At 39.0% G+C, this 25,272-nt stretch overlaps 1 protein-coding gene across 1 annotated transcript in view; it reads right to left on the bottom strand.

The window, feature by feature from the left end:
* DSE (dermatan sulfate epimerase) overlaps positions 1-25,272 on the bottom strand; it is a 78,519-nt gene that overhangs the window by 26,138 nt on the left and 27,109 nt on the right. The window contains exon 2 of the mRNA XM_039222575.1: positions 23,298-23,766. Within this exon, the coding sequence (XP_039078506.1) occupies positions 23,298-23,713 (416 nt within the window). The 5' untranslated portion in view covers positions 23,714-23,766. The remainder of the gene's footprint in view (positions 1-23,297; positions 23,767-25,272) is intronic.

Raw genomic sequence — 25,272 nt, 5'->3', positions numbered from 1 at the left:
ATTTTTTTTGTAAATAAAAAAATTAAAGAGGGACGTTCACAGTGATAAAAACCTACACTGAGAAAAAAAAGATCCCCATAAACAAGCTAACTTTACATCTCAAGGAACTAGAAAAAGAACTAATTAAGTCCAAAATTAATGGAAGGAAGGAAATAATGAGGATGAGGCAGGAATAAATAAAACAGACTAAAAAGACCATAGAAAAGATCAATGAAACTAAGAGTGTTTTTTTGAAAAGATAAACAAAATTGTCAAATCTTTAGACTAATAAAAAGCAAGAAAGACTCAAAATCAGAAATGATAGATGTTAACAACTGATGATACAAAAATACCAAGGCTCATAAGAAATTCCTATGAATGGGGGGCATGTGGGTGGCTTGGTTGGTTAAGCGTCATACTTTGGCACCGGTCATGATCTTGCAGTTCATGAGTCTGAGCCCCGCTTCAGGCTCTGTGCTGACAGCTCTAAGCCTGGAGCCTGTTCCGGATTCTGTGTTTCCCTCTCTCTCAAAAATAAGTAAACATTAAAAAAAAAGAAATTACTACGAACTATTACACACATACAAATTAGATAACCTAAAGGAACAAATTCCTAGAAATATACAACCCACCAAGACTGAGCCATGAAGAAACAGAAAATCTGATCAGACCAACTACTAGCAAGGAGATTTAATCAGTAATCAAAAAAACCTCTCAGCAAAGAAAAGTCCAGGACTAGACAGTTTCACTGGTGAAGGCTTCCAAACATTTAAATAATTAAAACAAATTCTCTTCTAATTCTTTAAAAAAAAGAGAGAGAGAACAGAATACTTCCAAACTCTTTTATGAGGCCAGTATTACCCTAATACAAGGAAAGACAAAAAACTTGTTTAAAAAAAAAAAAGAAATAAAGAAAATTATAGACCAATACCCCTGATGAACATAGATTCAAAAATTCTCAACAAAATATTGGCAAAGTGAATTCAATGGTACATTAAAAAGATCATCACCATAACCAAGTAAGATTTATTTTAGGGATGCAGGGATGGCTCAGTATACTGTAAAAATCAATACATGTGATACACTGTATTATTAAAATGAAGGTAAAAATCATATGATCACTTCAATAGATACAGAAAAAAGCATTTGACAAAATTCAATATCCTTTTATCATAAAAGCTCAACAAACCGGGTATAAAAGGAACATACCTAAACATAATAAGAGCCATATATGACAAGCCCACAGCTAACATTATACTCAATAGGGAAAAGTTAAAAGCTTTTCCTCTAAGATCAGGTACAAAACAATGATGCTGATTCTCACCATTTTTATTCAGCATAGTAGTACTAGCCAGAGCAGGGGTGCATGGATGGCTCAGTTGTTTGTTTAGCACCTGACTTTGGCTCAGGTTATGATCTTGCATTTCCTGAGTTCAAGCCCCACACTGGGCTCTGTGCCGTCAGCTCAGAGCCTGGATCTGGCTTCAGATTCTGTTTCCCTCTCTCAGCCCTTCCTCTGCTCATACTCTGTCTCTCTCTCTCTCAAAAATAAATAAACATTAAAAAAATTTTTTAAAGCACTAGCCAAATCAGTTAGGCAAACAAGGAAAAAAAAAAAAAAAGAAAAAGAAAAACCGATTGGGGCGCCTGGGTGGCTTAGTCGGTTAAGCGTCCGACTTTCGCTTAGGTCATGATCTCGCGGTTCGTGGGTTCGAGCCCCGCGTCGGGCTCTGTGCTGACTGCTCGGAGCCTGGAGCCTGTTTCAGTCTGTGACTCCCTCTCTCTCTGACCCTCCCCTGCTCACGCTGTCTCTCTCTCTCTCTTAGACATAAATAAAAAATATTAAAAAAAAATGTCCATACTGTCCAAAAATCACTCATAGGTTCAATGCAATCCCCATCAAAATTCCAAAGGCATTTTTCACAGATATAGAAAAAAAATCCTAAAATTCATAGGAAACCACAAAAGACTGAATAGCCAAAGCAATCTTTGAGAAAGAAGAACAAAGCTGGAGGCATCACACTTCCTGATTTCAAATAGTATTACAAAGCCACAGTAATAGGACAGTATAGTCCTGGCTTAAAAACAGACATGTAGACCAAGGGAGAAAAGAGAGCCCAGAAATAAACCCATGTGTATATAGCAAATTAGCTCCTGACAGAAGAGACAAGAATATACAATAGGCTAAGAATAGTGTCTTCAATAAATGGTGTTGAGAAAACTGGATAGCTTCATGCAAAAGAATGAAACTGAATATCTAATACCATACACAAAAATCAACTCAAAATGGATCAAACTTGAACATAAGAACTAACACCTTAAAACTCCTAGGGAAAAAAACAGCAAAAATGCTCCTTGATTACTGGTCATAGGAAGGATATTCTGGATTTGACGCTAAAAGCACAAGCACATAGGACATTAAAACTAAAACACTTCAGGGAAAAAAAGAAACATAGCAAAGGAAACCATCGGCAAAATGAAAAGGCAACCTCTGGAATTCAGGAAAATATTTGCAAAACACATATCTAATGGGTTAAAATCGAAGCTATATAAAGAACTCATACAACTGAATGCCAAAAAAAATAACCCAAACAAAAAATGGGCAGAAGAGCTGAACGTTTTCCCAAACAACAGATTAAAACAGGCAACACGTAAATGAAAAGGTACTCAAATCATTAATCACCAGGGGCATGCAAATCAAAACCACAATGGCTGTTATCAAAAAGACAAGAGAAAAATGCTGGTGAAGATGTGGAGAAAAGGGAATTTTCCTACACTGTTGGTGGGAATGTAAACTGGAAAAGACACTGTGGAAAATGGAATAGAGTTTTCTCAAAAAATTAAAAACAGAAATACCCTGTGATCTACCAATTCCACTTCTGGGTAAAAATGCAATGGAAACTGAATCAGTATCTTGAAGAGATATCTGTACTCCTATGTTTACTGCAGCATTGTTCACAGCACCCACGGCATGGAAGCAACCCGTGTCCATCAACAGAGGAATGGATAAAGAAGATGTGACATATACCCCCCCCCACACACACATACACACAAGAATATTGTTCAGTCATAAAAACAGAAATTCTGGTCATCTGTGACAAGATGGGTGAACCTGGAGGACATTAAGTGAAGTGAAATAATTTACACAGAGAAAGATAAATACTACATATTACAACTTTTATGTAAAATCTTTAAAAAGCGATTTCTAAACACTGATTTTGTATCCTGTGACTTTACTGAATTTATTTATCAGTTCTAGTAGTTTTTGAGCACATACTTTCTTTTAAGGGCACATGGAATATTCACCAAAACCTACTTAATGCTGCGTTATAAAGCAAGTCTCAACCAATGATAAAGGACTGAAATCATTTTTTAAGTATGCTTTTGCAACAAAGACATTAAATTAGTACTAATAGGAAGATAGCTAGAAAAGTTGAAAATATATAAAATCAACTCACTTCTAAATAACTCACAGGTCAAAGAACAAATGACAAAGAATTATAGATTAGTGCAAATGATAATGAAAATATAATATATCTGAATTTTAGGGATGCACTAATACAGTCCTTAGAGGAAATTTTATGGTACTATAAAGTTTTGATCAGGAAACAAAAAGGTATAAAAGCAATGATCTAAGCTTCCACATTAAGAAGCTAGAAGGAAATTAAATCCAACATTAATAGTAGTAAACAAATAATAAAGACAAAAATCTATGAAATACAAAACAGGTAAGTAATAAGAGAAAATCAACGAAGGGAAACTTGACTCTGGAAATACAAATAATTGTTGATTCCAGGAACTGAATACATAAGTATATTTTAACTACATAATTGTTTAACTTCTTTTTTTTTTTTTTTTTTGAAGAACCTTTTTTTTGTTGATTTTTTTATTTGAGTGTAGACACAGAATGTTACATTGGTTTCAGGTACAACATAGCAATTCAACAAATTTTTATATTATGCTATGCTCACCCTAAAGGTAGCTACCCTCTGTCACCATACAAAGCTATTACAATACCATTGACTATATTCCTTATGCTGTGTCTTTTATTTCCATATTTATTCATTCCATAACTGGAAGCCTGTATCTCCCAATCCCCTTCACCCAATTTGCCCATTCCCCCTACTCTCCCATTTAGCAACCATCAGTTTGTTCTCTGCATTTGTGGGTATGATTCTGCTTTTGTTTATTCTTTTTTCTTTTTTTTTTTTTTTACAAATAGTTTATTGTCAAATTGGTTTCTATATAACACCCAGTGCTCATCCCCACAAGCATAACTGTTTAACTTCTATACATATTTGAAAGTTTTCAAATTAAAAAGTCCAGAAAAAACCAAAAACTTAAAAATGTTGGTCCTGACAGTAGCTAATCAAAACACTTGTATCTTTATATATTTATCTTCTAAAATTCAATATGAATTTTTAAATGTCTATTTCAAACATAACATGATACATCAAGGTCAAGTACTCTATGACCTGGATTAAAGATCTAAGGATTCTGACATCAAAGGTTTCCAGAGGAAAGACCTGGGACCAAATTGTTAGCCTTACAGTGCATGAAACCACCTCCCCAACACAAACACATGGATAATCAGCTGTTTAGAACCTGTGGTAGGCACAGAACAGTGGTCCCCTCAAAGATGTCCACATCCTAACTCCCAGATGGTATGATTAAATTAATGGCTGTGGTGGCAGATTAACCTAGTTTATCAGGGTGGACCAAATCCAATCACATGAGTCTTCAAAAACTAAGAACCTTTCCTGACTGTCATAGAGATGTGATTACAGAGGAAAAATCAGAGAGATGCAATGTTGCTGGCTTGGAAGATGTAGGAAGGGAGCCAAGAGCAAAGAAATTTATGTGGCCTCTGGAAGCTACTAGAGCCTCCAAAAAGAAATGCAGTCCTACTAACACTTCAATTTTATCAAAGTGAGACCCATGTTAGAATCTAACCTTATATCTTATCTTGTGTAAGATAAGTCTGTATTATTTTAGTCATTATGTTTGTAGTGATTTATTTCAGCCCCAATAGGAAACTAATATAAAACTCCACATATATGAATAGGCAGCTAATTCCTACCAGAGATTTAAGGAAATCCCATAATAGGAAAGAAGAGGTCCAGGTTAACAAAATGATATGTACAGCTAGAAAAAAATTTTAAAACAAAAGGGAACTCTTGAAAATGAAAAGTAAAGGCACTTGGGTGGCTAAGTTGGTTAAGCACCAACTTCAGCTCAGGTCATGATCTCACGGTTGGTGCATTCGAGCCCCGCATTGGGCTCTGTGCTGACGGCTCAGAGTCTGGAGCCTGCTTCAGATTCTGTGTCTCCCTCCCTCCCTGTCCCTCTCCTGCTCACCTCTGTCAGTCTCTCTCTCTTTCTCTCAAAAGTAAATATACATAAAAATTAAAAAAAAAAGAAAATGAAATGTAACAGAAAGACGAGCTTAATAGAAAGGCTGGATGAAAGTTGAAAAAATATCAAGAGAGATATGAGACAATGAAATAGAAAACGGAAAAGAACATCAGAGGATTGGCCCTAGAGGTTGAATATCTGACTAAGAGAAGCAAAAAAGAAAATAAAGAAAAACAAAGAGGAAGAAATCAAATATATCAAGAAAATTCCCTAGAAGTACAATGTAGGAGTTTCCAGACTGAAAGAGTCCAGCAGGTGCAACTCAACAGGGATGCAAAGAGACCCATTCCAAACCAACACCCAGAATTTCATAACACTGGTGACAGAAAAGACCTAAATAAGCTTCAGAAAGAAAAGTCAAGTTTCGTTCAAACCATCAAGAATCGGAGTGGCATCAGATATCTCAACAGCACACTAAAAGTTAGAAGACAATCGAACAATGCCTTTGAAACTCAGGGAGACAGTTTCCAGAGTATAATTCCAGACCCAGCCAAGTTACATTCAAACTCGAGGACAGAATAAACACATCCAGGTATCTGAGGCTTCAAAATCTACCTCCCTTGAATACTTTCTCTGGAATCCAATAAAGAATTTCTCCACCAAATGAGGATTTGTACCCCGAAAGGAGACAACACAGGGAATCCAATACAAGATAGAAAAGGAGAACAAGCCAGTAGCTTTATAGCAGATCTAGATCATAGCGAGTCAAAAGGCTCTGGCAGCTACTTCTTCAAGAAGACTGAACTAGTTAAGAATACAGGTTTTTCCCCGTTTTCCAAAGTTTGAATTACACAACTTCACTTTTTTGAAAGACCTATATTAGTACACATTTTTTTGCTAAATGAAGGAAATCGGAAGGGGATTTTCCCTTTGACAAAATGAATGAATGAATGAATGAATGAATGAAGTGCAAAAGCGGAAATAGAGTTCAGGGTTTGTCTTGTAACAAGCCCTTGGAGGCACCACCAGGCTCCTTCCCTGGGAACTCCATTTGGTTTCTCAGCATCCAACTGCCAAAACTTGAACTGTGTCTGTGAGCATCTGTGCTTTATTTGGATGTCTTTCGTACACCATTAGCAAGACGTCTCCTAAGTTACCAGAACAGCCTAAGACAGGTTATTTTGGGGGTTTGGGAACACTAAAAAATATTTCCATATAAATGAATGGTAATTGGTTCCTTGCTTTATGCCATTTCAGCATAAAGAATTCAGAATTTCATAAAGAATTTCAGATTCTTTTCTACCTGAACATGAGGTTACTACCATTTACTAAAAACATTTTTAAATTATGTTTATTTGTTTTGAGAGACAGAGACAGAGACAGAGACAGACTGTGGGGGAAGGGCAGAGAGAGAGGGAGATGCAGAGTATGAATCAGGCTCTGGGCCTGAGATCATAAGATCATGACCAGAGCTGAAGATGTACGCTTAACCCACTGAGCCACCCAGGTGCCTCTACTCCCATTTATTTTAAGGAGCAATCCCCTAAATATTCTGACAACACAACATGCAAAAAAAGTAAAGAATTATCTGCAATGGAAAGTTTAAAAAGTGAAGGACACCTTAACAAAGGCAGTAAACTTATTCAAATTGCTAAATCTTGTTGCCCTAATGGTAGAAAAATATCAAAACCAAAATGAGGCAGACTTTTAAGTGTTAGGATACATGAAAACATACTTTACTTTCTCTTATGATTTCCTCAGTAAGGTTAATATTTACCCCAAATTCCCACTTTTTAATGCTTTATCAAAATTGTTCTCTTTTACAATATGCCTTTGTAAAGGTTTTATAACAGTAAATGAGCTGTGGCTGATTTTATTCTGGGCACCAGTTGGAAATAATGTGCTGCAGAAGTTATTCTGCTTAGCCCTGGAAACCTGAAATGTAATCATTAATCACAGATTTGCACTCTTTCCTAATGAAAAAAAGATGCTTCCTAATATATCTTAGTACTTAAACACTCAAAATGTGGAATGAAGAAGTCACCTCAATGACTGAAGCAGTCCCCTCATTGGTGATATTTAGGAAGAAAGAGATGAAGAAAGGGGTCTCTGAAAAGGATTCATATGTTTATCAGAATGCTAGGGAGAGTTTTCAAATTTTATATCAGAAGCTATTAACAGATTATGAAATAAACACACTGGGTTATGACCAGCACATTTTAGGGGAATTTAATGAAATGGAACAGAATAGAAAACTGTACAGTGTGAAGCATGACTTAAATGCAAGGGCCAATTCGTGCAACTTTCACTTATTTACAAATGTAGAGTTAAAGGTATCTGTGTACTGAGTTGTGATGCCAACTTTTTTTCTTACTATGCATCACAGTCAAAAAGGTTTGCAAAGGTCTAAGGATAAACTTCACACCAAACAAGCAGTTGGCCAGATGCATCCTGCAGGCAGAGAAGACCTGGACGCAGGGCCTGCTTCAATGGGTGGAGCCTGGTTGAGACCCAGTCCGCCCAGAACAACTTTCCAGCACAGGGCCAAGCCAACACTGCGGGAAATCCCACTGTGAGATCACCAGGAAGGAACCCAGAACACTAGAGAAGTTTGGTCATGTTCAGAGCAGAGGGCAGAAGGTACTGTATGATAAATTAGGTGGGCAGAATATACCACATAGGCTCAGGCAGTCAGTTCAGGAATGAAAAATAATTTATCACTATGCAGGAAAACATCTCTTATCCTCTCCAAAGCAATTCTGTTTTGCTTTGAAGCCAATTACATTTAAGAGAGACAATGAAATAATGCCAATGAACAGTGGTCTCTACGAATAATGTTTATTTTATTTCATGTCCTCAGGACACAGTTTAAGTACTTCTTAAAAAGTAATTTGGCAGTAAAGTGGAAAAAGTCACTTTAAGATTTTTCTTTGTGAATCATAAGGAATTTGGAAGATCTGCTTGCTCACGTTGCCAGAAAACAAAATTAATGAATAAACTAAATTTCAATTGTGAGCCAAACTCATCTATAGTCAACATGCCATGAACATTAAACACTCCCAAGTTTTAGATCTAGAGTTACGTCATTTTGAAAGTAAAAGTTGACCCCACCCCAAATGCTGAACACAACCCCGTCCTCTCCATCTTCTCTGACCAATGACAGGCCATGGCAGAAAAGCAATAGAAAAAGACTAAAACTGGATTCAGCAATGCTTCAAAATCCCTCCCAGGTCAACAAGCTCTCTAAGGAATGCAAAATAGTAAACTCCATTTGGTTTTCCAAAATTATAGACAAAAGTTGAGGGCAGGAAGATACTCAAGTTAATATAAAGTTTTAAGAGTATCTGTGGATTTATTCTGTTGTTTTGTTTTTAGTTATTTTAATTTCTTTTCTTTGTGTGGCTGTATTAGCTTTTCCTTTCCCCAGATTTTTTCTTTTAGGAGTGAATTTCCTGTAAATGAATCACAGAAATGCACTAAAAATTGCTCACTCAATTGTTATAAGCCCAAATGGTTATCCACACTTCCTCAAGAGTCTTTTCTTTTTCTTTCTTCGACTTTAGAAGAAAGAGGCCGATACGCTCAAACTGTGCTTTCCTCCTGGAGTGTCACCTGTATGATGTCTCATTTTGGCTTCAGCTCTAAAAAAGCAACGTGAAGACACCCAAGTGCTTATAATGCTCCATTAGGACCTTGCCTTTTCATTCTTCCGATTGTTATTCATTTATTTATTATGGTAGGCCTACTTTAATTACATCTGACCTTCTTTGAACTTTTCCTTCTACATTTTTTCTATCAACAGAAGCTGTGTATGTTGTACTTGAAAGCACATTTTATATTTGAAAAAAAATCTTTTTTTGTGCTGACATTTTTTTAAGTCACAATACATTGATGGCAAATAGGAAGTGGCTAAAAATATGCTTGAGAGTTGTGAACTAGACATCTCCTCTTGTGCTCACAGGCACTTCATACTCAATATATCTAAAACCAACCTTTTATTGACATTCCCCCAACAGTTCTAAGTGTTGCAATCTCATTGAAAGGTCTGGCCATTCTCTCATCCCAGAGAGAAGTTCCTGTCTTTTCATACAGTTGTCAAGTCTTATATACTTGAATTCTTAAGACTTTCTGGAGCCCAGCATTGCTTTCCATTCTCAGATCCCCTACTCCAGGTTCTCATCTGGATAAACACAAAGGGCCTAATTAGTCTTTTTGGTCTACCTCTGCAACCTACTCTCCATATGTGGCCAGAGCCTCTTCCTAAAACACAAATCTGTCACAGGGAGAAAACAGCAGGACTTTTATGTCCCCTGATGAGAAAACAGCTACCACCTATGCTTGTGTCAAAGTGATCACAACAGCCAGCTCCAATTCGGCAGCCGTCAGTCTGCAAGAAATGATACCAAGGTGGGGAGAGACTCCTTCAGCATGCAGTCAGCAATATCCAGACTTCAGGAAGCTGTGCTGATCAGAGGGTCCAGGCTCTTCTACAGATAAATTGTAGCAAAAGTAAAGAGATGGAGGAGAAACGGCATATAAAAAAAGACGCAACATTTAAAAAACGAGCAAGACTGCACTTGTACCTAGGGAGGCACACCTGAATGAAGTATAACGAAACGCAAGGGCACGATGGCTGAAGTCAGGGTAAGCTTTGTGGGGACAGCTGTGACTGGGGTGGGGCCCATGGAAAGTGCTATTTCTGGGTCTGTGCTGTGGTTACTGGGAAATTTCCTTCAGTTATTTTATGAAGCTACAAACTTGTTCAGATGGTATTCTCTTCTATTTTGCACTGAAAAGGTTAAAACATGCACACACACACACACACATACACACACAAATTGGATCATGTCACTGCCCTGTTAAAAACCTTCAAAGGCCTCACAGTGCTTGTATGGAAAAGCTCCTTTCTTCACATGACAGAGGAGGCCTTGCAGCACCTGGCTTCCTACTCAAAGACTCCACATTTGCTAGTCTCCTCCCTACATTACATTTTCAGTTCTTCAAAAGCACTGTGCTTTCTTGTGTCATGGCCTTTGAACATCAGTTACTTCTGCTTGGAACAATCAAAGGGAAATGCTCTTTCCCCTTCATTTGGCTGATTTCTATTTGTCCTTCAGGCCCTAGTGGGAAAGTCTTCCCTGATGCATTAATGTTGGGTGAAGTAACCCTCCATCTACCCATTACACACTGTACTCTCCCAATCACAGCATTTATCATATGCATTCATATTTGTTTACGAGTGGATATCTTCCATAGGTCAACAACAAGGCAAGATGTAGAACACGCCCCCCAAATTTTCACATCCCCAATTCCTAGCACAATGCACAGAATAAGTACACAGTAAACATACATAAAATGAATATGTACATATATTTATTATAAATGAAAATTACCTTTGTTGACATCAATTTATAAGAAAACAAAATATAAGCGAAGAAATAAAGGTAACAACGTTATGCTAGGTAATCTTTCATTAACTCATTTAGTGCTCCACTAGGACATATTGTATTTATCACTAATTCATAGGTGAGGAAACTGAGCCATGGAGAAGCCATGCTACAGGTCACAGAACCCATAAATGGGATTTGAACGTAGGCAGTCTGGCTCCCCAGCCCTTGCTCTAATTCCAGCAAATTATTACCTCCCACTGCCTTACATCACTACCATACATTTAGAAGACTGAAGCAGGTGGCTTTAATGGGGAAAAAACCAAACGTCTACTGAGGTTACCTGATAGGGAACACCATGAATATTACATTCATATTAAGATGCTGGATGCCAAAATTTGAGGACCTGGCAAAAAGAATACCAGGTACAAGAGCACTTCAAAGAGCAGGTAATCTGACTCTCCTGGTAAACTATCCACTGAGATGTCATATCCTGATATACCTTCTACTGGCCTCCAACTGGGCCAAGGAACAATACCTCTATGATTACAGGCTGATGACAGGCAGGCCTGAGGAACAAAAGCGAGGCAGACAAATATGAGAATCCACGGTGTACAACGAACCAAATCTGGTGCAAAGCTGTGTACCAATCCAGGACTTTCTTTAGCTCTTGATAAGCTCAGACTCCCAATCAAAACACATTCATTCATTCATTCACTCGATATAATTTATTAGCATCTTTGTGACCATATTATGGCCCTGAGGACTCAAAAGTAAAACATGATGATGGTGCTACCCTCAATAAGCTTATGTGCTAGAGGGATACGCAAACAAATTAAGCAAGAATTATAGGACAGACAAAACATCCTATAAGAAGTTTGCATAGTTCCCTTGGCATATCTGAATCACACTGGAGAAGGTATGGGTAGAAGCTAGAGCCCAGGATGTTTCTGGAAAAACATTCTGAGTTGGCTGCATCTTGAAGATATATATTCTTGATCAGGGAACCAAGTATTAAATGACCCACCTACCACTGCAAACCCGTAAGTCACATGAAGAGTAATAACTATGGGATTTGAAAAGGGTAACAGCCTAGAGAAAATGTTATAGAGGAAGGAGAAGTTAAACTGGATCTTGAAGTCTGGATAGGGTTGGAGGGAAAGGAGGAAAGAGAGAAATAGATACATCTTTCTGAGGCAGAAAGGCCAGCTCGGAGCTGGTCTGTAAATTTATTGCCACTATGCTCAGGGCAGAGTTGAAAATGTCAGTCACATATGGTCCAAGTGGACCACGGTGGAGATGCACATCAATGCCTGTCAGTGAAAAGCTTAAAACACTAAAATCACAAAGTTCTAGGAAAAATAAGACTTTTTAAAAATCTGTAAGCTCTGGATAGGCTGATCTTTTTATTTTGACACCTAAAGATATTGTTTCTTGAAAGGCTTACCCACACTCAACAAGGACACAATGATAGCAAAATGCATTCACAGAGTGGCAAGAATGAACAACAGAATAAAGGGGAGGAAGGAGAAAAATGGTGAAAGTAAAGGCTGTAGCAGCAGCAGTGCAGAAGCCACAGACCACATGGAAGTATAAGACAGTAAACTTATAAGAGTAATAGATGCGGCCAGGAGGCCCAAATAAGTACACTAATAAATATACATAAAACACCTACCAGGGGTATCTCAGCTTTTGTGGTGATTAACAGGGGCAGAAGGCTTTGAAACGTATCTGTCCACATGGTTGGTTGATATCAACAAAGTGAGAGAGAGAAAGTGGACAGAAGAAACAGTGACACCAGAAGACGTGCAAAAGTGAACTATGTTCTCTCTCCTATATTCCCTACCTCATCTGGGCATCACTGTGCAACCATTTCACCCATGACAAAAACCAAGTACCATTTTTAAAAACCTCCCTTTCCATTCCTTTTTAAACTTTAGCGTGTCTCAGAAAAGATGGTGATTCATGGAGTTTGTGTAGGGCCCAGGGGTCTGTCTTTTTAAGAATATCTGTATGTTACCTCAGGTCAGTCAGAATGGCTAGTAACAAAAAGACAAAAAATATTAAGTGTTGGTAAAAATACGGAGAAAAGAGAACCTTCATGCACTTTTGGTGGGAATGTAGTTTGGTACAGGCACTATGGAAACAGTATGGAGGTTCCTCAAAAAACTAAAAATAAAAATGCCGTATGATCCAGTAATTCCACTTCTGGGTATTTACCCAAAGAAAACAAAAATACTTATTCAAAAAGATATATGTACCCCATGTTTATCCCAGTATTATTTACAATAACCAAGATCTGGAAGCAACCTAAGTGCCCACTGATAGATAAATGGATAAAGAAGATGTGGTGTGTATATAGATGGAATATTACCCAGCCATAAAAAAGAATAAAATCTTGCCATTCGTGACAATATGGATGGACCTAGAGGCTATTATGCTAAGTGAAATAAGACAGAAAAAGACACATGAATAAACACACACACACACACACAGCAGAAACAGACTCATAAATATGGAGAATTGGTAGGTACCATAGGCGAAGAATGTGGAGGGATGGGCAAAATAGGTGAATGGGATTAAGAAGTACAAACTTCTAGAAATAATAGTCACAGGGATGAAAAGTATAGCATAGGGAATATAGTCAATAATATTCAATAACTTCGTATGGTGACAGATGGTAACTATACTCCTTGTGGTGAGCATTTTATAACACATAATTGTTAAGTCATTATGTTGTACAGCTGAAACTAATATAATATTGTATGTTGACTACACTTCAATTAAAAAAAAAACCCAGGCTGCCTGAGTGGCTCGGTCAGTTAAGCAGCTGACTTCAGCTCAGGTCATGATCTTACAGTTCATGGGTTTAGACCCCACGTCAGGCTCTGGGCTGACAGCTCAAAGCCTAGAGCCTGCTTCGGATTCTGTGTTTCCTTCTCTCTCTGCTTCTCCCCTGCTTACTCTCTCTCTCAAAAGTAAATAAAATATTAAAAAAAAAAAACCACCAAAATCTAACCCACTGGTAACTATATTTGTTATAAATGAACTGGACCTGTAATATGATTTTTGCAGATATGAAAGATAATTTTTTAATTTTAATTTTTAAATATTTTACATAGCCTCTATGTCCAATGTGATGCCCAAACTCATGACCCTGAGATTAAGAGGAAATTAAGACAATTTTTAACTCCCCCTGCCCAAAAAAGGACACCTACAGAATTCTGATGAAAGAACCAAGTGTCTCATATCCAGTCAATCTCGGTAAAGATTCTCTGTCCTAAGTGTCTTTTAAAGTCATTCCTTCTTCTCTCTACCCTCACAGTCTTCTTTTTTTATGTTTATTTATTTTGTGTGTGTGTGTGTGTGAGGGGGGGGAGGAGAGAGAGGGGGGGGGGTGGAGAGAGAGAGAGAGAGGGAGAGAGGGAGAGGGAGAGGGAGAGAGAGAGGGAGAGAGAGAGGGAGAGAGAGAGGGAGAGAGAGAGGGAGAGAGAGAGGGAGAGAGAGAGGGAGAGAGAGAGAGAAAGAGAGCGAGCGCACAAGCAGGCTCTGGGCTGTTAGCACAGAGCCCAACATGGGGCTCAACCTTAAGAGCTGTGACATCATGACCTGAGGAAATCAAGAGCCAGATGCTTAACCAACTGAGCCACCCAGGTGCCCCTTTCTACCCTCTCCCAGGTGTGGTCTTCATTTCCTTCCTGGACTAATATTATAAGCTTCTACCTCTTTCCTCTCCTCCTGATTCCTCCCCTCCAAGCCATCCCACACACAAAGCTTCTAAACCACAAGCTTATGTGGGATAAGCAGTGATCTGGAGGTCCCTGGCACTGTCTCCTCCTGCTGTCCTAATGCAGCATATTGACACTAGAAAGGAAAAGGAAAGATGGATGAGACAGGCTGTGTTAAGCATGGCTAAAACATGTTCCCTTAATGGATATGGCAGAAGGAGATGAAGAAATTAAAAAAAAAACAAAAACAAACAAACAAAACCACTCTGAAGATAACTAAGGTAAAATGAACTACTCACTTATAAGAGACTCCATGGGCATACTCACGTCATTATTACTCTCTAGTAGTTAGAAATATCTGCAAGAACCTAATGTCAGCAAGACCCTTTTAATTTTTGTTAAGATGTATTTATTTGTGAGAGAGCGCAAGGCAGGGAGGGGCTTTCAGAACATCCAAAGGGGAGACAGAACATCCAAGGCAGGCTCTGTGCTGACAGGCTGACAGCAGAGAGCCTGATGTGGGGCTCGAACTCATGAACCGCGATATCATGACCTGAGCCAAAGTCTGATGCTTAACCAACTGAGCCACCTAGATGCTCCAAGACCGTACATGTTAAGTAGTACTACATTGAGTAGTATTTTACTTAAGAGAGAAAGCCACCGTAAAAAAAATGACTATGAAGCATCATTGGAACAGAATACAGACACATGAGCAGCACTTTTCAATTAACATTTTCCCTCAAGATACAGGGCAAGGATTGCACTAAATTCAAACGTCATGCTTGGCATATTTTTCATGTCAGAAAAAGTTAAGAGTCCAGACTGTAAAGACCACATGAAACCCCTGTGTTGCCCCTGTTTATATATATGGGGTGAGGAGCACTGACTTAGAGCGCTATCAAAAGACGGAAAAGGGTTCCTCTGCCTTAAGCATGGCTTCTCTCTTTCATGAAACTCTGAAAGCCCATGTCACACTTAAAAAGGCAAAATGACACTAAAAGGGCAGGAGGTAGGAGAGAGAGTCACTCATCACCAATACAGACTCTGAGAGTCAAACAACAAACTGATACCACAAGAAAATTAACTTTTGGATTCCTGCTCACTTGGGTATGATTATAGCTGCTGTAACACATCTTAAATGTGTTGTTAGAAAGTAGCATTGTTAAAACTACTTTATCTTCACCAGCACTTGAAATAGGTGAATAACACTTTGCTTGCTGTGTATTGAACAATCATACCCTAAAGGAGGTGCTCAGTTAACCCACATGCTCCAAGTTACCTCTCAATTAGCAGTTCTTCACGTGCTTCCTCCCACCATGGGTCACCTGACCTCAATCCTTACCCAAAGTCTTCATTTATTATCACACTGGCAACAACCCACTTACTAAATAGCCTTCAAGAAGAGAATTCCCAGCGGCCAGGTTCTTAATATGTGTTTCTATAAATGTTTAAGAATCTGATTATCGGGGGGCCTGGCTGGCTCAGTCAGTAGAACATGCAGCTCTCGGTCTTGGGGTCATGAGTTCAAGCCCCACATTGGGAGTAGAGGTTACTTAAAAAATAAATAAATGCAGGATCTCTTTCATAAAAAAATCTGACTATCATAAACAGCTTCATAGTCCTCAGTTTAAGTCTTCTATTTTCAAGGATCTGAAGGAGGGTCAAAGGGGATGACTTCTTTTATTTATTTATTTTTTTTTGGGGGGGGGGATGACTTCTTTTAGATCGCAGAATGAAAAGAACAGAGAAAAAGAGAGCAAATTGAAAAGTAAGGGAAAAACTAAAAGGAAGGAGAAACAGGAATGAGAAAAAGGCAGGAGGCTTGGGGGCTGGGTTTTCTGAGAGCCCCACGTTGGTTTCCCTAGAATCCAATGGTTTCCAGGTGCATTCTGGGCTAAGCCTCCCAGTCTTCGGCACTGTAAGGTCACGAGAGGAAAACCTGATCTTTTCACTCACAGTGCTGTGGCTCCCCATGCTGGGACCCAGCTACACCCTCCCCCTTCCTTTGATTCCCAGCCTTAACGAACAATTTAGAAAAGTAAGAAGTCTGCGAAACAGCTGTAGGGAACTGCACTTGGAGCCAGCAGGCCACGCTGAAAAAGACAGGCCCACTTCATTTTGGAATGTACAGGAGTAAGACTGGTTCATTTCCATATGCCAGAGGCTTTTCTTTCTTTTTCCTTTTTTTCTCTCCTCCATTTTACTTTATTATTTTATTTTACTTTGCAAATACATTCTCGGATATCACTCTCCAACAGTTTGCGATCCATAGGCAAGGATTTAGTACTCAGTCTGTTGCAAATAAAAGTACAATTACTTCTCTGTCCCAAAGTTCAACTTTCTTTGTTTCCCTCACCAGTTCTGATTTCCTGTAGCTGACTGGCTCCAATGCAAAAATGAAGCAATTTCTTTCCTCTGTGATTTATTTTCTGACGATACGTAAGCAAAAACACCATAAAGAAAGGAAGAAAGCATGATTCACAATTAATCCTTCTCAAAAACATAACTCCAGAGTGACAGAGCAGGTAAAATGGAGTAGTGTATACCAGGAAACTTGAGAATCAAGTGGCATGTTCATATCTAAAGATAATAGACTTTATAGTAAAACAACGTGCCAGGTACATAATACCAAGAGCTTTACATGCATTATCTCATTTAGAAGTACCTTGCATGGGAAGGCTCATCCACGTTTTATAGATGAAGACATTGAGGTTTCCACAGGTTAAAAAACCTGCCAAAGGATGCGTGGCGAATAAAAAGGCAGGTTTTTTAACCCGTGGAAACCTCAGTTTCTTGCCAGCACTGTTCTGCCTCCAAAGAGCACTGTGCAAGGCCCGTTCCCCAGGGTGTAATGCTTACACAAAAGCCTGTTGCCTGGAAATGCACACAGGATCACTATTCGGCTATCAACTAGAGCTGAACAACAAATCCTTTTTGTTACAATCTTATCTTAAATCTCTTTTAAATGCCTTCATCTCTTCATATTATTAAGTAAAATAGGGTCAAATTAACTGCATCTTCCTTAAGCAGTTAAGGATCTGTAGTGTTTTCCAATTATCATTTGTGTGTTGTTTTTTTTTTAACTTCCTTTGCTTGTTTTTAGCTACAGATCACTGCAAGAACTTCCTGAGGAGTGTAATGGTATCTATTGTTCCCTAGCTTGAGTGAGAGACACAGTGTACAAGGAGCCTGCTTGATACATATGCAAATTCTACTGAAGGATTAAGCTAGACTAGGATAAAAAAAAAAAGTGGTCTGAGGCCAAACCATACATCCATCCCTTCCACCTCTACCTGTATTTCAATGAACTTCACTTTGGAGATGCTTTATGCGGGGATGCTTTGATATATTCATTCAGCAGACAGAAATCTACTTAATACCATACTAAGAGGTGGAGGATACATGTGTGAGCAAAAGACACAACCTGGCCTTTAACGTTAGTCTGGTCTGGGATAACAACAGCACTGTGCATCTCATCATACGGGCACTGTAAGGATGCTCATGAGACCATTGTGAAGGGTCTTCACAAAACTCCCAGGAGACATTTCTGTCTGATACTTGGGTCAAAGGTAGTAGTTCTATAGAATAACTGACCTGTTTTTGATATCATGGACACTCTATACTTCAAAACTAAGCCTATTCTCTCTGTGCTGCTGAAAAATGCACGGCTCACTTTGGCCGTGTCTGTGAGGGACAACATTTTACGACTATCTCATTCCTAATTCAGATGATATCCCTAACCTTTTTCTTTCCCTTCCTTTCTCAGCTACTTCTAATTTGAATCTTGTATTTTGTTTCCTCAGTCTTCTGGAGGGAAAGGTATAGTAGAAATAAGTAATGAAGTAAATGAAAATATACATTTGAAAATTTTAGGAAAGTAGAGTAATATGTGCTGACTCCCAAAACTCCAAAAATTGACTTTTTGTATATTTCTTTAAATCTCTACTAAGAACTGCTTTTATTTTTTTCCTACCTTAAATTTTAAGCTCCTGGGGAGGGGGTGGGGGAGGTAGGCGGAACTGATAGAGAATAGTTATTTGAAGTCTAGTTGTGTTCTTTTTTTTAATGCTTATTTATTTATTTTTGGGCGGGGGGGGGTAGAGGGAGAGAGAGAGAGAGAGAGAGAGAGAGAGAAACACAAGTGGGAGAGGGGCAGAGAGAGGGGAAAGAGAGAATCCCAAGCAGACTCCATGCTGTCAGTGCAGAGCCCAGTGTGGGGCTCAAACTGACAAACCATAAGGTCATGATCTGAGCTGAGATCAAGAGTTGGATGCTTAACCAACTGAGCTACCCAGGCGCTCCCTAGCTATGGTCATTTTAACTATGTAAGATCTGAAGGGAGAAAGCAACCATTTATAAATGAGAATACCCCCACAGGCCAACTGACATACACAGAACTTGCTCTAGTGACTAGGTGACACTATATAAAAACTGAATTATATAAAAAACGAATTCACTTTAAGTGAATGCATTTCTGTTGTTACCAGCTCTAGACTTCTGGTGTCACGTCATTAAGCTTTCTCCCTGTGGTTTCATATTCAGTTTTTTTTTTTTTTTTGAGGTAGGGAGGGGCAGTGGAAGGAGGAGAGAGAGAATCTCAAGCAGGATCCACGCTTAGTGCAGAGCCTGAAGTGGGGCTCAATCCCACAAACGTGAGTTCACGACCTGAACAAAACCAAGAGTCGGATGCTTAACCAACTGAGCCACCAGGCTTCCCAAGCTCTTATCAAGCTTTTGTATAATACAGAGCCAACTGCAGCCCAAATTCTAGCTCTCATTTGGAAGATGGGATCTATAGGGGACAAAAAAAAGCCTCAGTACAAAGGTTAAAAACATTTTTGGTGATGCTGAAAATGATTTGCCACTTTATATAGATGTTAAAATGACATCTTTTTAAATTTGATTTTGATTAAAAAAATTTTTTAACGTTTATTTATTTTTGAGAGACATAGCATGAGCAGGGGAGGGGCAGGGAGAGAGGGAGACACAGAATCCAAAGCAGACTCCAGGCTCTGAGCCGTCAGCATAGAGCCTGATACAGGGCTCAAACCCACGAACTGTGAAATCATGATCTGAGCCAAAGTCAGACGTTTAACTGACTGAGCCACCCACGCACCCCTAAATTTGATTTTTAGAACTAAGTTAAGAACAAGCTTAAATTACTCTGTTACTTTTACTATTATGAAGAAGTCAAAACAAAGGAGCATGTGAGAGAGAATGGGGCATCTCTGCAAAGCTGCAGACAGCACACAGGTAGGACTCCTCTTTCTGGGTGCCCACTCACTGGGGTACTGGGAGACACATGCAAGTATAATACGAAAAGAAGAAAAAAGTTTTGCATGTTGTTTTTCAATCACTACCATCCTCGTGATTAATTTTTCAGATTCCCTTTGTACTTTATGGTACGCATTATAGAAAACAGATACATAACATGGAGCCTGGGTGGCTCAGTTGGTTGAGCGTCTGACTTCAGCTCAGGTCATGATCTCATGGTTTGTGAGTTCGAACCCCACATTGGGCTCTGCACTGACAGTTTGGAGCCTGGAGCCAGCTTCAGATTCTTTATCTTCCCATCTCTCTCTGCCCTTCTCCTGCTCAGGCTCTGTTTCTCTCTCAAAAATAAACAAACATTAGAAAAAATTTAAAAAAAAAAAATGGATACGTAGGGGCACCTGGATGGCTCAGTCAGTTAAGTGTCCAACTTCGGCTCAGGTCATGATCTCACAGTTCATGGGTTCGAGCCCCGTATTGGGCTCTGTGCTGACAGCTAGCTCAGAGCCTGGAGCCTGTTTCAGATTCTGTGTCTCCCCCTCTCTCTGACCCTCCCCTGCTCACCCTGTCTCTCTTTCAGAAATAAATAAAAACATTAAAAAAATTTTTTTAAATGGATACGTAACAAGATCAGTATAATTAGACAATATTTTCCTTTAACTTTTCTTTTACAATGGCCCAAGAGCCTTAAATAAGGGTATACAGAGGTGTTACCTTTTAGCTTTTTACCTACAAAATACTCAACTGAAAAATAAACCACATTAATAAACTTATAGGCATGTATATCTCAGATGTACTTCTTTTTAATACCAGATAATAGACACATCACTGTTATGTTCCCCTAACCCTTCTTTACCTTCAGATTCTCATATGCATAAAAAAAGGGACCAGGGGAGCATCTCTGAGCATTTTAATGGATCAAAGCCAAAAGGAAAAGTTTGTGAGTTAAACAGATATTGTAGTTTAGAAAGTCACTTAAACAAAGATGAGTTAATGGGGCGCCTGGGTGGCTTAGTCGGTTAAGCGTCCGACTTTCGCTTGGGTCATGATCTCACGGTTCGTGGGTTCGAGCCCCGCATCGCCTGGAGCCTGTTTCAGTCTGTGACTCCCTCTCTCTCTGACCCTCCCCTGCTCACGCTGTCTCTCTCTCTCTCTCCTAAAAATAAATAAAACATTAAAAATAAACAAACAAACAAACAAACAAACAAAAAAAAAACAAAGATGAGTTAAATCTCCAAATAAATCTCAAACACTGGGGCGCCTGGATGGCTCAGTCGGTTAAGCGTCCAACTCCTGATTTTGGCTCAGGTCATGATCTCATGGTTTATGGGATCAAGCTCCTCATCAGACTCTGAGCTGACAGTGTGGAGCCTGTTTGGGATTCTCTCTCTCCCTCCCTCTCTACCCCTCTCCTGCTTGTGTACACTCTCTCTCTCAAAAATAAATAAACATGAAGGAAGGAAGGAAGGGAGGGAGGGAGGGAGGGAGGGAGGAAGGAAAGGAAAGGAAAGGAGGGAAGGAGGGAGGGAGGGAGGGAGGAAAGAGAAAGCAAAAGCAAGCAAGCAAGCAAGCGCGCCTGCGTGGTTCAGTCAGTTAAGTGTCAGCTCTTGACTTCAGACCAGATCATGATCTCAGTTTGTGGCTTCAAGCCCCACATCAGGCTTTATGCTAACAGAGCCAGCTTGAGATTCTCTTTCTCCTCTCTTTCTACTCTTCCCCAGCTTGTGTGCTCTGTCTCTCTCTAAATAAATAAACTTATAAAAAAAGGAAAAAAAAGTAGCTTCATAGGCAACAAAGTTTTTTTCCCCTAAATAAAGTATTTAATGGTTGTCATTTTTAACCAGTGGCACAATGTCAAGTGAGTAATAAGAACATCTAGTAATATAATCTTATAGTTCAAATATCAAATCAATTTTACACATCTTTGATTTTTTCTTGGTGTCAGGAATATAGTAAAATCAGTTAATTAGAATCAAAATCAGAAACTACCACATACATGTCTCAGTTGTGAAACAAACCAAATAAAAAGTTTGTTTTCAACCTAAATTATTATAAGCTTCAAAATGATGACCTAACAATGAATCTTAAAAGTCAGCTCTGATATAGATTAACACCAAGTCTTCCATAATGTTTTTCATTAAGAAATTCCAGAAAATCCTTCAAACTCTATAAGCAAACAGCATTCATTATCGTATTGGGAGAAATTTAGGAAGAATTAAATTTCACTACCATATTGACAGAATTCAGGAAGCTTGCAAATGACCATTCTTCAACCCTGTGATATGTGAGATATGACTCATCACAGCATTACATGTATTCACTGATTTTTTTCTAAGCATTTAAAAATGAGCTCTCTATAGCCCTATAAAAAAGTAGCAGCCTCTGTAATTTTAAAAGGGTATTATGTATAATTTGTATTTTTTTGGTGTAATTATACCATGAACACGTATCAAAACACAGTTTAAGTATATAAGTGATGAATTTCAGAATCTACCCCCAAAACCAAGAGCACACTGGATACACTGTATGTTAGCCAACTTGACAATAAATTATATTAAAAATAAATAGGTTAATTAAAAACGTGGTAACAGCAAAAAAACAAAAACAAAAACAAAAAACAGAGTTTAAGTAAGAATACCCACAGGATCACTAATCAACTCATTGCCTATCTTTCTGAAAGCAGGTAGACACATTCATTATAAACAAAATAAATTTAAGCTGATCAAGGGACAGCAAGTTTGCTTTCAAATCTTGGAACATCGGAGGTAAATTATTATGTAATTAGAAGTCCTCACATAATTATACAACATTGGTTTTCCTAATGTTGGTAGTTACTGGATAAGTATAGTTTGGTAGCTATTGGATGAGATCCGGTTTATAAACTGCCAGTTAATCCTATCACATTCATTTTTAGCTCCTAATTATCATAAAATGTAAAGAGATCCTAACTGGCTGAAATCTCTTGCTGGAGGAAGTTTTAACCACTTGGGGGTCAATCAAAATCTAATGCCAGATGACCATAATACATGCTTGTTAAACAAAGGGGAAAGAATTCTCAACAATCGAGATGACAGTACTTACACGATTCAACAAATTATGTTTTCTTTGGTTAGGCTGTATCTAAATTTTTTTTTAATGTTTTTAATTTATTTCTGAGAGAGAGAGGGACAGCGTGAGCAGGGGAGGGTCAGAGAGAGAAGGAGACACAGAATCTGAAGCAGGCTCTAGGCTCTGAGCCAGCTGTCAGCACAGACCCTGACGTAGGCCTTGAGCCCACGAACTGTTGTGAGATCATGACCTGAGCTGAAGTCAGATGCTCAACCGACTGAGCCACCCAGGCGCCCCAAGCTAGGCTGTATCTAAATATTCTCCTGCTACCTTTAAACATGGACGTTACTGGGTCTTTTGAAACTGTGGACCAATCAGAAGCCACTGACACTACAGATAACAAGTAACTCCTCCCCTTTGCTCACATACATCTATGTGAAAATCTGTTCTCTGAAATGTCATCTGAGTATGAATTCATTCCCTTAAATTACAGAGTTAATACAGTAAGAAGAAAAAGACAAAAATCTACCAACTAGGCTGAGCTGCCATCCTCTCCATGTAGTCTTTGGCCATGTCTCGGGCTTCAATGTTCTCCGGGTACAGCACACAGAACATTGCCAAGGCGCCCAAATTGTTGCCGTAAATTTCATTCCAGCGGGCGCTGTAGTCCTTGGGGTCCCAGGGAGGGAGGTACTCCAAGGGGCTGGAGAGCATGGTGTGCACAGCCTCGGTGAGCCGGGCGGCAATGTGCTCGTGTGAGCCAGCGGCCCTGAGCTGGAGCTCCGCCACCTCCGCCCTGGAGAAGAACAGCATCGGGTGGCTGTCGTAGTTGGCATTGGTGAAGGGAATCATGACTTCTGGGTTCTCGTCGGTGATGTAGGCTGACACGAAGCCAAAGAAATATATGAAAAACACACTGGGAGCCCCCCGTGTGTGAGTCCTCATCGTGGCATCAGATCTCCAAGTCTCCAAGGCAGCCAAACCATCTTCGAAAGATCCTACACGAGGAAAAAGGAAGAAACGGGTATGTCAACCAGGGAAAGGTGACAAATCAGAAACACAACCTTGCTTATACTAGGTCTAAATAGTTAAAATAAGGCTTATGAATTTAGATTTAAAAAAAAATACAACAAAAATCTGAATTAGGAAGAAACTTACTAAAACCTAATAATTTAGTCATGGGAACAAAAGTTACAACATAATGGGTAATATGATCAATGATATTATGATAGCATTTATAGTGACAGATGGTAGCTATGCTTGTATGGAAATTGCTAAATCACTAAGTTGTTCACCTGAAACTAATATAATACTGTGTCTTGACTATACTCAAATAAAAATAAATAATCCAACTTTATTAATTAATCAATTAAACAGGAAACATCAGACATGCATTCACTGAAGGAAACAAACACTGGACTTGGGAAAACCATGTAATATATGCTCAAGTAGGGAAGACAAACTCTGCTGGCATTTTTCTCACTTTGTCATTCAAAAAAGGTTTAGATTTTACGGTATTTTTTAGACATTAATATGAAAACCACAATAACCAAAAGCTGGTGGTGAAATGTTGTCTGAGAATCTGAATGGACATTAGGAAAGAAGAAAAAATCCTGTCTTTCCTTCTTTCTTTTCTTAAGTAGGCTTCACCCCCATTGTGGAGCCTAACACAGGGCTTGAATTCACAACCCTGAGATCAAGACCTGAACTGAGATCAAGAGCCAGACGCTTAAACTACTGAGCCACCCAGGCATCCTAATCCTGTCTTTCTTCATAGAGGCTCCTTTAGTCTGGCTTCTTCTAGCTTCCTAACAATCTGCATTCTAAAGCAGGGATTAGGATCAATACATTTGTAAGAGTGTGAGCAGACAAAATATTTATGAGTGAGGCTATATTCTCTTTGTGTCAGAAGGTGGGAACAGAGAAGACAAAGCAGGGTAACCAACCTTCAGTCAAGTCCCTGCAATGCCTGGGCTGACATCAGCAAGCATGCAGAGAAAGGCCAGACAAGGAGCTGCTGGGACTAGAAACTGACAGGCCCTCAGTCAGAAAATAAAATCCCAGAATCAAAAGGCTGAAAGAACACGTGTGCATTTTCCCCTTATTATCTGACACTGCCGCCTACTTTTTCATTTGGCACATGGGATTTTGGTGCGTCATCCAGTAAGTCAGACACTGAAACCAAGCTCATATTTTCTTAACTGCTTAACTTTCTTAAAAACCCTTTTCTTCAGTGGCACAGGTTAAAAGAACTTCATTGAAATACAAGAACATTTAAAGAGAGAGAGAGAGAGAGAGAGAGAAAGAGAAAAGAAGAAAGAAAACCTCAGCCTAGTCTGTGTCCCACATCTGGGATAAAGAAGGCATAAAATCCCCCAGAGGAAAGTCAAGGAATTCTTAAAATTCTTCAGAGGGGAAAGGTTATAGAAAGCAGACCAGAAAAAGACAGTTTTATGTAAATAATGAACAGTAGTTTTCAATTATTAAAGAGAGAAGCTGATGGA

Source organism: Hyaena hyaena, unplaced genomic scaffold (genome assembly GCF_003009895.1).
Source record: "Hyaena hyaena isolate Hyena2069 unplaced genomic scaffold, ASM300989v1 scaffold_1159, whole genome shotgun sequence".
In the NCBI taxonomy this organism is placed as follows: domain Eukaryota; kingdom Metazoa; phylum Chordata; class Mammalia; order Carnivora; family Hyaenidae; genus Hyaena; species Hyaena hyaena.
The sequence above is the reverse complement of the archived record's forward strand: the minus strand, read 5'-3'. Positions and strand labels throughout refer to the sequence as shown.